The 15,037-nt window shown below is 36.4% G+C and overlaps 1 protein-coding gene across 3 annotated transcripts in view; it reads right to left on the bottom strand.

The window, feature by feature from the left end:
• The window catches only part of frmd5a (FERM domain containing 5a), a 141,827-nt gene that overhangs the window by 61,595 nt on the left and 65,195 nt on the right, over positions 1-15,037 (bottom strand). For all 3 annotated transcript variants that reach the window (XM_089116457.1, XM_089116458.1, XM_089116459.1), the window contains exons 2-6: positions 8,871-8,975; positions 6,960-7,002; positions 6,245-6,323; positions 2,186-2,283; positions 359-482 (exon numbers count right to left, since the gene is read on the bottom strand). In XM_089116457.1, coding sequence (XP_088972583.1) covers positions 359-482; positions 2,186-2,283; positions 6,245-6,323; positions 6,960-7,002; positions 8,871-8,975 — 449 coding nt within the window. The remainder of the gene's footprint in view (positions 1-358; positions 483-2,185; positions 2,284-6,244; positions 6,324-6,959; positions 7,003-8,870; positions 8,976-15,037) is intronic.

Raw genomic sequence — 15,037 nt, 5'->3', positions numbered from 1 at the left:
AATTGACAATCTTAAATTGAGTACTGTAGAATTATATAGAATTTCCCAGATTTAACGGTAGAAACTTTATTTGTTTGTCATTACCACTGAATCATTTTTATCAGTCCAATGACAAAAATGGTTTTTTTTACATAACAAATACTGTAGTCACCCAATGCCAATGTTATCTGATTGACACTTATAGTGAAGTGTTATTGATTTTGCATTACTACGAAAATCTGTTAGCAGCCACTGACCCCCATCCCCCTCAGCTGTGAAGCTCAGAAACACACAAGAGAGAGAGACGGGAACTCTGAAAAGACTTTTCCATAATTCCTGAGCCATAGAAAAGAAAAAAGAGGGGAAAGGTTAAACATACATTAACTCTGTCTTGTGAATCTCGGCAATCCTTCTTTCCAGTTTCTCTGAGTGCTTAGGGAAGAACTGGAACTTGGAGCTGTAGCCCTCGGGATGCTTTCCCGGGTCGTAGTCTCCAATCTCAGCTGCAAAGTAGTCATAAAATCAATCTTTCATCATGCAACCATTCATAGTGTCATACCTCAGCAATGGAGCGGACACTAAATCAATCTTTCATCGTGCAACTGTGCATTTTTAGTTCACATATGGCCATGCTAGTGTGTTTTCTTAATGAACATGTTGTTGGGAGCCGTGTTCTTTGCAGGGGTTTTGTCGATTGGCATATAGTAAAGCATTTTTTAATAATGCTGTTTGCTTCTGGTACCAGTGTAAACCGGGTATGCTGAGTGCAACGGTTTATACGTTTTCATATAAAGTTAATTTCCCTGTGGAGAAAATACTATGAAAAGAGTTTCAGTTTTGACTTTTTTATTATTTGATTTACTCTAGTTTTATATAGAGTACAAAGTGATTTTCAGTGATTGACAGCTCATTGCCAGCCACACAGCCCTGACTGGTACCCATAAGCCTCTCTGAGTCCCGACCATTGGGAACAGTGATGGAAAGGTGCATCTTTAATTCAACAGAGTCGTCTAAAACATGGCCCTGATCAACCTGTCAAAGAACATTACTGTGCATCTTGACCCCGAAGCCTCTAATGTGACTAAACCTCAAACATCTCTGTAGATACTGAATAAATAACCAAATTCAACTGAGAGATAGCAGATTAAAATAATTGATTCTGGTCTCCAAAATAATGTTGGAAATTCATGATAAAAAAAAAATGTTTTTTGAAAGATTCAGTATTTTATATTAGAATAGAAATTAGTGGTTTTTTTCTGATATTCTGAATGATATCTGCCGATTCTGATAGTTTGACTTTCTTTTAAGGAAAGAAAATCTACTATTATTATAATATTAGAGGTTAAAAGTAACAAAAGAGCTCGAACTATTATATTCAACTGCTATACTTTTTTAGATATAATAATAAAATAAAAAAAAAACTGTATAATGTAGCTATTTTTTAACTGCGAATGTGTGGGTCATTGTCGTATTAACTTTAACAGCCCAATTTCGTCACACAAAGTATATTTGACCAGTTTTCCGCCCCCTTTTGGCTGCATACAATTGCATTTATCAGCTGATACCGATTATTCATTGGCTGATATAGTAAAATCAACTTGGATGTTTAAGTCATTTCAACTTAAATTACTTAAAATTGCTTAACTCATCTTGATGAAACAAATATATGTTTAATTGTGTCATAATTCTAAATAAATTACGTTGAATTCAGGTTGGTTCTGACACTTTTTCCCAGCCATCTCGAAAAAAAAGTATCCCAATGAACCTGAATTCATAAAAGTACATTATATTCACTACCGTTTGAACAGTTTGGGGTTAGTATGAGTATTTAAACACTTTTAAAGAAGTATCTAATGGTCTTTAAAGTTAGATTTATTTGATCACAAATAGAGTAGAAACGGTTAAATTGTGAAAACGACATAATTATATATTATTCCTGTGAAGGCAAAGCTGACTTTTCAACATAATGTCAGTGTCATGATCTAATATGCTGATTTGCTGCTCAAAAAAAATTTACTATGATCAATGTTTTTTTAAAGGACTCAAAATAACACTTTTTTGAAACGTAACAATCTTTACTGTCACTTTAGATCAATTTAATCCATCTTTGCTGAATTATGGGTAAAAAAGTCCCCAAACTTTAGAATGGCATTACACAGCTTCTGTCTTTAGTATTACTGTAAGTTCCCATTTCCTTCTACTTTACCTTGTAAGATGTAAGCTGCCAATAAGGCTGCGTCAGACGTTTTGCAGAGGAGACGACCGTGGTACAGATCTCTTTTGATCTGCAGGAAGACGAGATACCTGGAGAAAGCACATGAAGACAAACGGTGAGAGAAAACACCTCATTTATTCCATTACCCTGAACACATGTGTTTGATTATGTAAAGATTAATAAAGGTTACATCTTACACCATGTATCTGTAATGAGGGCTGATAATGAAGGACACTTTGAGCTGGTTAAAATCAGTTTTCTGTTTCCAGAGCAGGGAATGCATTGAGAACAGGATTGTTGGTTTGGGAAGAGATGTCCTGAAGCAAACCGCTGTGTCAAAAGCTATTGAGTTTGGGAAAAGAGAGACTGCAACACACACAGACGTCTGTCTCTCTGGACCTAACATCTGTCTCACAGCGATATAATGTTACAAACACAGATGCTACTTTATTATAATTATGCATTTGGAGCTCATAGACTGGATTTTAATGGAATGGATCAAAATGATCCATTTTTCTTTTATGCAAAAAAATCATTAAGATTTGAAGTAAAGATCATGATCCATGAAGATATTCAGTAAATTTCTGACCGTAAATATAAATAAAGTATTTATTTTTTTTGAGTGAATGCAGCACAATTTCACAAACATAAATGAAGAACTTTAAAGGCGATCTACTGTATAAATCTTAATTTTAAAAAAAATTTACCCATGTGACTAGTTTTGTGGTTAAGACAAGAGCTTCCAGTAACACTTTAGATTAGCGAACACATATTCATTCACTATTAACTAGTTACTTATTAGCATGCATATTAATCCCTTATTCTGTATAACCATATTCTATACCTAGACTTATCCACTACAACAACTACCTTATTTAATAGTTTATTGAGTTTATTGAGGGAAAACTCCTATTTAAAGGAGAACTCCAGTCAATTTTAACATTGAGCAAATTTTTTTGTAGGCTACATTTAGAGTGCTGTCAGTACAGACAAAAACGACAAAATATAACACGGTGTAGGCAACACCGATTTTTGTCTGTACGGACTGCACTTCAAATGTACAAAAAAAATGAGCTCAATGTTATAATTGACCGGAGTTCTCCTTTAAGAGTGAATATGTGTTTCCCAATCTAAAGTGTTACCGAGCTTCCTGTGAGGTTTAAAGCACCAATGTCACATTTTCTATTCATAAATCAATCCAGTCCCAATCTGGTACTTGGCTCCTCTCACCTTCAGTGCAACACGTGTCCCGTGAGTAAAGAGCGACATGCTTGTCTTTAACTTCTCAAAGTAGGCCAGCCCAGCTAGAGCTAATAGCTTTTCACATAAGAGGCCATAGGAGCTAAAAATGCAATTATGTTCCCTGAATTCTCTCTAGGTGACACCAGCAAAATGGCATTTTCTGTAGCCACCAGTCAATTTCTGGCCTACATATCAGCTTCCTTCTTTATCCCTAACCTGCCATTTACGGAAACACACTCGACGTGTCGGTGTCATTTGGTTCTAGAGAAGGACAGGCCAAATATAGGAGCAGCTAAATGGCAAAGTATTGGGCTGAGATGCTTGTTTTTCCTCAGCGGAATATGCACTTTACCCAAGATATTTTCCAATAATCTAATAAACAGTGAAAATGGATATGCATCAGTTATATAAACATAACAATAATTAATGCTATTATAGGGAGATAAAAATGCTATTGTAACAAGTGTCATGTTTTATATGCTTGTCGATTTTTTTAATGTGAAGGAAAAGGATCGTAAAAGATGACAATATTAAATATCAATATATATATATATATATATGTCATATATATATATTGATATTTAATATTGTCATAATATATATATATATAAAATACTATATTTTGACTATATTATATATATGTATATATATATTGATATTGATATTTAATATTGTCATCTTTTAACATCTCAGTATGGTTTTACATGATTTATGTTCCACACTAGCGGTCTACCTAAAATCTACCTGAAATACACATAAAAATCCACACCACGCTGTGTGTTTATCTATTATATGCGCATACTGTCAATAAAGCGGTCCTCATAAGGTTGTAAGAAGCACTCAGTCTCATAAGATCTTTTTTCAGGTCGAGTGTGTGAATTTCTGGGTGACCTCATTGCAGACTGATCGAGAGGGGATGAAAGCTGGAGGCTAATCATGTATCATTCAAAGGAATCTGTTCAGAGTCACTGACCATACATCTTCTCTCAGCAGTGAGTGAGAAACAGCTTTGAATCTCGAGAGTAACAGCGAGATGAGACGGCTTTAGGCACTTGCATATGTTTACGGTGCTTTAAGATCCTTTCTATTTCGATGAGCAATCTGGAGAAGTTACATGGCAGTGTCTACAAGCACTCAATTTGTTTCATTTTAAGGAGGTTTTGGTTACTATAGAATTTTTAGACATTCCATAGTATGTGAACAGTAACTTGTTTGAAGATGTAACGCTTTAATCAGTGCATTCTGGGATTTTACAATAACAGATTGCTGCAGGTTTGACATATTTCTGTCGGCCAAAACGCACAACTGGCATTTTAGCACCTCCGGCTAAAGTCGTCCTTAAAGCAACACCAAGCAACTTTTCCTCTGCTGTCGCCCTACAGGTCAGAAGCGGAATTGTCCATTACCGTTGTGGTAAATAATTTAGCCTACAGCAGCCTACTGTCGCACACACACTCGCTGTTTATCCAGCACCGGCTTTGGAATGAAGGATGTCCACAGACAAGGTATGTTGTATGATTTCATGAAAGTATGATGTATTGGAACATCAGAAACGAAGAAAAATTAAATAATGACTATTAAAACGCTTGAAATTTGTAGTTTTCTTGTCTCATTAGAACTACAGAAACGCGACCTGATCTGGCAATCTTACATAGTGTGGTTATAGCAGATATAGGACCGCAAAGCGAATCCTGTTACGACTTAATGAACCACTGAAACGATTTTGGAAACATTTTTTTAAGGTAAAAAAATCTTATAGTGTTGCTTTAAGTCAATGGTTTTTTTTTTATGGGTTTTGTTTAAATGCTTAAAAAAAGTCTATGAAAAACGTCTTAACACAAGCTCGAGAAATGCATTGCTCACATTTTATGCACTGCTCGGCATAATTAGTAATACCCACTTGTGAATTTTTAAAAACGTTTATTTGTTTTGACAAAGGCGGTTGTTAACAAATTGCTTAAACTGGCACAGTGGATAAGACACATACCTTTGGTGTGAGAGACTCAGGTTCGAATCCACTGTGAGACACCAATGTGTCCCTGAGCAAGACACTTAACCCCTAGTTGCTCCAGAGGTGTGTGACCTCTGACATATATAGCAATCCCAGACAGCAAACTGACATTGAATCAAAGTGGAAACGACGTCTCTCATGACATTGAAACAACGTTGATTTTGCTCATCGAATTAACGTTGAACCAACGTCAGACGCGGCATTCTTCAAAGCTAAATGAAAATCGAAAATTGGTTTGCTTTCATAACGTTGAAACAACGCGTTGATTTCAAGTTGATTTTCCGTTAGTTTTGAAAGAATGACGCGTCTGACGTTGGTTCAACGTTAATTCGATGAGCCAAACTATGTCAGATCAACGTTGTTTCAATGTCATATTTCCACGTTGATTCAATGTCAGTTTGCTATCTGGGATTGTAAGTCGCTTTGGATAAAAGCGTCAGCTAAATGAATAAATGTAAATGTAACAGAAGTTGTCAGGGACAATAAGCGTCCTAAACCAGAGTGATGCTAGTATCCTAAAATACATTATCACTGCAGTGCTCTATTGCAAACTGGCAATATTAAGCTTAAAGCACCAAATCACCACCGGCACAGCAAAGTCAAATGGCTTTCTGGTCCTGCCAAACATCTGTTGCCATTTCGTTTGCAACACTTAATCAAATCAGTGCTTCAGGCCTATGCTCAAGGAAATATTTTATGCGAGAAGCTGAGCCAGCTCTGTGATCATGTGCCATTTAATTATGTGACTTAACTAGTGAATGCAAAAAGCAGAATTCATTCATTGTGATAGCTCTTACCTGGTGATCTCCTCCTTTAGAGCAGCAGGATCTGGTGGGTAAAACTTCACCCGCAGACACATGGTGAACGGAGGTTGTGCTGTGTGGAGAGAAAAAAAGCATAAGATTAACATCCACACTGAACAAAGCGTTACCTTTATCCAGTAGTTCTCAACAAGGGGCCCGGGGCCCACAAGGGGGCCTCAGCAAACTTGCAAGGCAACCGCAGGATGACTTTAATATTTCAATGAATAAATGTTTATCAATATATTAAAATAGATACAATAATCTAAATTTTACAAGAATATGCAAGTCCACACCACAACTATAACAATAAGTACACAGAGAAACAGATTTCACCGAGCTGACATACAATAAAACAGTGGCAGCCATTCAGAATTCACCTCGGCAGACGGCATAACTGCAGCATGGGCTTATAACAAACAAAACCCGAATGTGCGTTGGCGTGGACGCTAATATAGTTATCGTTACAGCTATCACTCTTGATGTGAACGGGCCTTAAGCGCATTTCATGGCCAGTTAAACGCAAGCAAAGTTCACCACATCATCAAATGACAGCTCCTATTTAAGAACACACCATTTGTAAATGTATAGTATAGGCTACCCATGAATCCCATTAGCATGCTTCATTACAGTCACTATAGTGATGATGTTCATAATTGCTCCTTTATGGAATCTAGCACACTATAAATAAGATCTGACTGGTGATACTTACATTTCATCTGCTTAGAAATTGACTTGGTGAACTCCAGCCAGTGCTAAAACGACAGAAGAGAGAGTATTAATTCCTCACACACACACACACGCGCGCATTTTGACAGAGCACATGTACACACACATATTACATCTATATTTCATCTAACACATAATTACACAGGAGCAGGTGGTCAGTGTTGGTAGATGTACAGAGATTTTATATCACAACGAGTGTAAGATGGGGGGAAGGGTAGATATATTAATCATTTCATCTCATTTCTTTTTTCTCCGGAGCGAAACATTAGCACATCTTCGACGTCACGCTGAGATTCTATCACTGCTATTGTGTGCAGCCCTAGATAAGCCAAACAGAGCCATTGGATTTAAGAAAGAAGGTATTTTGGGGTTTTAGTGCCAGTAGGCTAATGTCTAGAAATAGCATCAGGCTATTGGAATTTGATTTCAGATTATAGCCATCTGAAAGCTTTTTGGACAGTATTTCCCATGCCACGTTATAGTATTCTGGATTGTCGGCTAACCTGTGGCATGTTTTGTCAACTAGGAATGTTCTGAAGGGAATTTGAAGGGCACTTGGCAGATGCTAACGTCGTTCCATAGTGTCGTCTACAGACGAGCATCTGTTAGATTTCCTCAAAACTAAGCCCACGCCCACACGAAGCCAGTGCGTTCCCTATCCGGGTTTTTTTCCTCGTTATAAAAAAAAAAATCTGTACACACGGTGTCGTCTCAAGAAATATCTGCGTACACACGAAATCACTGAAACCGACTGAAAACTGTGTAGTATACATACCAGACCAGTATGGGGCGCTGTAATTCTGCCACAGAGATACACAATAGACAGAGAAGAAGACTTTGAGCGACGAAGATGGCATGTGACGCCATAGATATGTATATAAAGGCTAGATGTGTTACGGCGGAGTTTCCATCGTCATCACCGGCGGCCATCTTGTCACAGACTAGATGATGTAAGATGAGTGGTCAGCACGAACACAAATACTCTTATCTCGTTGAAATCTTGACGAATTTACAAACGGTTTGGTTTCTTACAAACGTTATTAATGTGGCTATAATTATCTGGATGATTATTTATTTATACACTTTTTATTCATAAGTATGCAGTGTCGTAACTACATCTCTGACGTTTATAACAAAACAAACCGTTTGAAAATCGGTAGAAAATTGAGCAAGTTATGGTCATTTAAATAGTACATGTACCATTAACACTATTACGAGTGAGCGAGCTGCCTGTTACAAGATGGCCGCCAGTGCAGACGTCGACCTCCATTGGCCAGCAGCGTGGACGGCATATTTAGCCTTTATATAGATATCTATGTGTGACGCAGCTGACGTGATGTGACATCACACATGATGACATCATCGTTTCACAAAATATACGGATTGGCTGTACACACGAAACCCACAAGGGTGTCATTTTCAGATTTATCCACTTTGGGACCCGGTTTCAAAAAATAGCAGTTTCACTCTCCCCAAACGCCGGATCCATGTAGACGAAACGCCAATATGATAAAAAATGTATACGTATACAGTGAAACGCGTCTTCGTGTGGACGGGCTCTAACATAAGGGCCTGGCCTCACATGATTTACAATTTTTAAACCTGTCCTTCTAGAAGGTCCATTCCATCAATCATCAGCTCTGTCTCTTTACTCCAGTATAACCCTGAGAGTCAGTCTGACCAGTGCAGGATCAATACAAACACAGCCCACCCAGAACACACATGAATTCATCACTCATTAGGCATCACAACCAATACACTCAAGTCATTTGAGTATCTTGACAGGTGAAGCTTTATCGTAATAAAAAAGCTGAATGCAGAAATGATGAATTGGTGCTGCGCATTACCGTTGACCTTGGACTGTTCGACACGAGCCACATGGCGGGACACTCACCCGTTGTTTATCCGGATCGACATATCTAATGCCAAAATAGTCCTTCTCCAGCAGGTTTAGATGGTGGCAAATGAGGTCGAACAAATACTGGCCTTTGGCATCCCTCTGAAAGACAAAGACAATAACAAACGATCAATAGAGCAGAAGTTTATTATTTGTCTGGGTATGCAATTTATTTTTGCACCAAAGAAATAGGAGAAAGGACTAAAGTTTAGTGAACTGAAAGCAGGGGATTTTAATTACTGATGGCATTTTTATTATTATTATTATTATCATAATTATTCAGACTCATTTGGAGAGATTCTGTATATTCAATATGAATGCAGAGAGTCTTGGAATTTCCATTACATTTCATGACCTTTTCATTCATGATAGGATTTTAAACAGTAATGTCGGAGACGGGGAGACTGCTGTGCTGGGATTCATTTCTATTTGTATGCCAGGTACAAAGCAGAATTGCTTGATATAAGCATTTATTGTTATTAATAATAAACAAATGTCTCCAATAAAACCCACAACAAACAGACTGATGTTATGTGATGTGCAGCAAATTCACTCTAAAATATTTACTCGGTTAGATAATACGTTATGTAAGCCAGAGCAAAACTAGAAACATTTATTCTATTACTTTTTAAATCTATAACTCATTTCATTGACTTCTCAAAGCCTGGATGTCACAAATGACTGTAGAAACCTGAGAGTATGTCCGAATAAATGCACAAGGTGTTTACCAACACTACATGGATAACCTACACACCATTTTATCGTTATTTTTACACTTAATATGTCATTTGTAATGGCACACAAATTCTACAATGTTCCCTATCAGTCAGTCATGTTCCACGTTACATCAAATGACTGACACATTAGGGTCTCACTTGGGAGCCCAATCACCTTTGAGTGGTAAGAAAATGGGCCAATGGCGAGTGAGATTTGCTTGGATAACCATATATAACCTTGCCGGCAACTCACTCATACAGGTTTATGGAGTTTAGACGTTATGGGGTGTTACATGGTCCTTCAGGAAATGAGGGTTATGACAGTAAAGAAGACGTTTTTTTTACATGTAGACCCCACTAAATCAGTTCAGAACTATATAAGCTCATTATCTCAAATGGTTCCTCATCAGTTCAACAGTTCTTCATAACTAGAGAAAATGAGTTGGGAGAAGAAATCAAATTTCATAAACCTGAAGTCACCTTTTTTCTCTCCACCCACCTCTAATATCACTCATTTGCATTCAGAATCTATTTTCCCCTCAAACAAACAACACAGTATTTCGCTTTTGCAATATTTTTTATCTGTAATCATATGCAATCAGAGATTGAAGTGGAAAGCAAGAGAATTCACCCCAGTAGCAAGTCTTCAGGCATGAGTGATCTGTTCTGGATTAAGATTTACTGTAAGAACTTGGCAAGCCATACGCCGCCTATAGACAAATCATTCTGTTATGCTGAGCTTGGGTCACAGTACCCGTACAGTAGGTGTATTATGTAGCATTTCTTTGAGATCTCATCTCATGTTGCTTTTTTACCTGAACAGTTCCCTCTATGATCATTATATTTACATGCAATCTGAATGATAGCAGATGCGAAAGATCTTAAAGAATCTGTTAAAAAGAATATCAGAATCTCTTCATAAACATTGTCAATAGCTATGTTTCCACATTCAAAAAATGATATGTTGGTTTTAATTAACTTTTTTATGTCAACAGGTCCCACACTGGGTTACTGTACGTTAAACAAACATAATAATGTAACATAATGGAATTAAGTCATTTTAAGCGATGAACACTGAAACAGTGTTAAAGTTAATGAGATAATTAAGTGAATAATTGAGGGATGATTGATCAGTATTTAAGACACCTGTTGGTAACAAGCAGAATCACTGAAGGAGAAAAACAGAATTGTTAGTCACCATTATGGTGATCAGTGTGTGTTTTAGTTGGGCTCTTGACCCTCACATCATTAACTTTAGAATGTGTTTGGATGCATGAGTTATAACAGCCAGATGAACAAATAGAAAAGATAATCTGATGGTGTTGGTTGTGTTAATCGTTATTTCACAATAATTTGACCTGAATCACTGAACTCATATAGAACCCAGTTTCTGAGTGAAGTTTATTTTATAGATATAGCAGCACTGTCATTGCAGCACATACCATTTTTTTTGCCTTTTCAATGAAATTGAATAATGCTCTTCAATAATGCTCAATCATCACTCATTTATTCACTTAATTATCTCATCAACTTAACACTCTGCTCAGAACTTAATTGGGTCACTTAAAATGACTTATTCCATGATGTTGAAGTTTCATGAACAAATTATGTTTGTTTAATGTAACCCAGTTATGTGGAACCTGTTGACATAAAAAAGTTAATTAAAGCCAACATAGTATTTAAAGTTGCGATTTTATCTTATGCGCAAAATATATTGCGTAAAACATTTGTTCAAGAGAGCAATTGTCACTTCCTGGGAAATTGGCACAAAATATGTCTAATAAAAATGTATGTTGCAGCAATCAGGGAAGAAAATGTGTCTTTCTTTATCCTGAAGAATAAACGTGCCTTAGAACGTGCAGACAAAACGCAAAAAAATACTGTTATGTTATCTTGCGTTCAGATGCTGGTGTTTGTGAACGCAATAATGTGAGACATTTTCAATGACATAGCTAATGACTTTGGCTCAGGCATTTCAGAATAACTAAAACAACATTCGAGATGAAACTGATGCGCTGGTTAATCCAGTTATCTAATCACATCCGAGTTTTTTTGTTGAGCATCGAGGGATTTATTCAGCAAATGTGTGTCGCATAGTTTATGTGTATGTCTTCTTATCCCATAAAAAATGATCCAACTTAATTGGAGCGCATACGTGTCACATCCAGCGCTTTCTTTTTTATGTGATTTCCAAAATTTGCATTAAAACAGCTGGACGTAAACATGGCTAATGATAGAAAGAACTGAGGTGAACGGTCACTCCGCAAGCAGAATGTGTTCTGTACAAAACCTCTGGAAAGCCTTTAATGATGCTCACATAATGAGATCAGCCAACAGACAAGCAACATATTCAGCCAAATTCAGCTTTGGGTTGAGTATGAAAAGGAAAAAATATAAAGGTCAAACACAAAATACAGCATTTTCGTCAGCTTTCAAAGCCATTTCTAGTTCATAGGAGCAGTTTCTGACATAATAACACTCTTTGAATTTACTGACGTTATTTATGTGTAGCTCAAGGAACAAAAGCAATGAGAAGTGCAAATGAGACTCATGCTGGTTTGTTTACTCTTGGAAATATCTTTTAGAGTTTTAGAAGGAGCAACAGACATGGGAAGAGTCATTCAGTAGCGATGCCTGAGTGGAGTGACCATCTGGCTGTGTGACCCCAAGCACTTAAGAGTGTCTTTCACACACACGTACAATGAAGAGCCTGATAGCTAATACCACATTCTACATCTCAAATAAACATTCCATTTCGCATTGCAAGTTCTCTGTGAAACAATTATAAAAACATATTTCAGTAGAAAACTTTTATGGTTCTATTTTCGGATAAACGAGCAGATGGAGGGCAGTGGACCATGAGCGCATGCGTCTGCCTGATGCCAAATAGAACATTCTGTGGGTGTCTAGAGACGGCTGGATAGCTGTATAACATGCAGCCTTCACGCAGGACGGCTGGAACCCAATAGGACTGCCAAAGGGGACAAAAAAGACGAAGAGGTGCACCTTTTTGAGAACAGGTCAGAACACCCCCGCATAGATGCAGAGAGAGTCGAGATGGACTAATCTCAGTGAGCAGATAAGGCGAATCAATGATCATTATTATTATTATGATGATGAAATAATATTATTAGGGATGTCAAACGGTTAATCGTGATTAATCGCATCCAAAATAAAAGTTTGTGTTTACATAATATATGTGGGTGCACCGTGCATAATTTTATATATATATATATATATATATATATATAAATACACACAAAAAATATTATTCATATATAAAATATTTATATATAATATATACATTATTAATAAATCTATATACAGAATATACTTGAAAATATTTCTTAAATAAATAGAAGCATGTGTGTGTGTATATATATATATATATATATATATATTTATATATAATTATACACAGTGCACCCACATATATTATGTAAACACAAACTTTTATTTTGGATGCGATTAATTGCAATTAATCGTTTGACAGCCCTAAATATTATTAATAATATTATTATTATTATACGTGAAATTAAGTTAAATAAAAAAATTAAAACATGAAAATAAAATAAATTAACATAAAAATTTAAATAAATGAATAATAATATTATTATCAATTAAATTCAATTAAAAAAAACTAAAAATGAAAATAAATCAAAATAAATTAAATTATCCATGCTTCTTTAGAGTTGTTACTTTGATCACATGTATATACCAGGTCACCAAATTAAAATCTTGTTATATTTATATCTTAAGATGCGGAAATATATATATATATATCCAATTATTTGCCTTCAATCAGCCATTAGGTGTTGAAGTGAAGGCCTGACAGAAGAACCTGGGATTGAGTCTTTGGCAAAATGTGGACAGGGATATTCACATTGGTATTCTCAGGGTGAGTTACTTGTCAGTACTCAGACAAAGGCCCAAAGGATTATGGGAGAGCGCGAACCCCTGTCACTTCTAAGCAGGTTCCCAACTGAAGGCCCATAATCCATTATGGCATGCCTGCTTACTAGACCAAGGCTAAAACAGGCAAACAATCTCAAGCCTGTAATACACATACACACTTCAATCGAACTGACTGTGTCTATGATTGAGCATTACTCATCAATTGTTATAGGAGATTTATGTTCTTCTTTTCACGTACGCTGCCTCCAGTTAGCACTAAAGCCACATAAAGAGGCTTTGAATAATTCCACTTCCCCAGTTCACAAGAAACAGAGCAAATGCACACTATTCAAGCCCATCTTTTTATATGGTGGAGAGAGCAGCACACGGAAATCCAGGGAGCCCATTCATCATCTAACCGAGATGGCCGGACAACACACATTGTTCATCAGGGTGAATGTGTAAGCAGCCACTTAGCCAGAGATAACACAAAGGCAAAACCATTTATCTTGCACATGCAGCTCTTGGATAATGAGGAGACTGTATTGGACGTAGCAGTGCTTTTAGTCAATGAAACATCACACCTTCAACCTTTACAAAGAGCAGATGAGGGAGGCCGTTTCATATTCATCATCATTGTGGACTGCATCACGATTAAAAGCATTAAATTAAAGCATTTTGATTTTATTTAAAACATCCCCATTCGTCTCAATGGCAGATTCTCGGCACAACTCTCTGGAAGCATGCCATTTTAAAACTGCAATATCTTAGCTTTGACCTCCAAGAGAGCGCACAGGGAGAAATATAGTGAAATACTATTACTTTTAAAGAGAACTGTTTAAAATGTCATTTATTCCTGGCTGTGACGCACAATTTTCAGCATCATTACTCCAGTCTTCAGTGTCACATGATTCATCAGAAATTATTCTAATATGCTGATCTGCTGCTCAAGAAACGAAAGAAAACGAATGCATCCGTAAAGAATAATATAGTAAGTGATAATATAATACTATAATAATATAATAATATTAATTATTAATTAAAAATCTTAAAGGGATTGTTCACTTTGAAATTAATTTTTGATATGTTTTAGCTTATCCAAGATGGCAGTGTCTTTGTTTCCATAGTATTTTCAATTTTGATATTTTTAGGTCAAACCGTTCTTGTCTGTCAGTCATATAATGGAGGGTCCACCTCAAAGAGCATGCACAGAGAAGTCCAAATTAAACATGATTTAATGACTCGTAAATGTAAGTACACATTGATGGCCTAAGACACGAAACGAGCGGTTTGTGTGAGAAAATGAACAGTATTTATTTTGTTTACCTCTTGTAACCACAGCCACATCCAAGTGAAAATAATAAAAATAAAAAAATACTGTGGAAACAAAGACACCTACATACTGGATGCTCTTGAGGTAAGCTAAAACACATTTAAAAAAAAATTATTTCAAAGTGAACTATCCCTTTAAGAAATCTTACTGACCCCAAACTTTTAAACTGTGTGTGAGTCTGTGTGTATAATATTCTTCTTTCATCACTATCTCTTCATAAA

This window comes from Pimephales promelas, chromosome 10 (assembly GCF_988280905.1).
Source record: "Pimephales promelas chromosome 10, fPimPro1.hap1.1, whole genome shotgun sequence".
In the NCBI taxonomy this organism is placed as follows: domain Eukaryota; kingdom Metazoa; phylum Chordata; class Actinopteri; order Cypriniformes; family Leuciscidae; genus Pimephales; species Pimephales promelas.
This window is presented reverse-complemented; position numbering and strand designations above follow the sequence as displayed.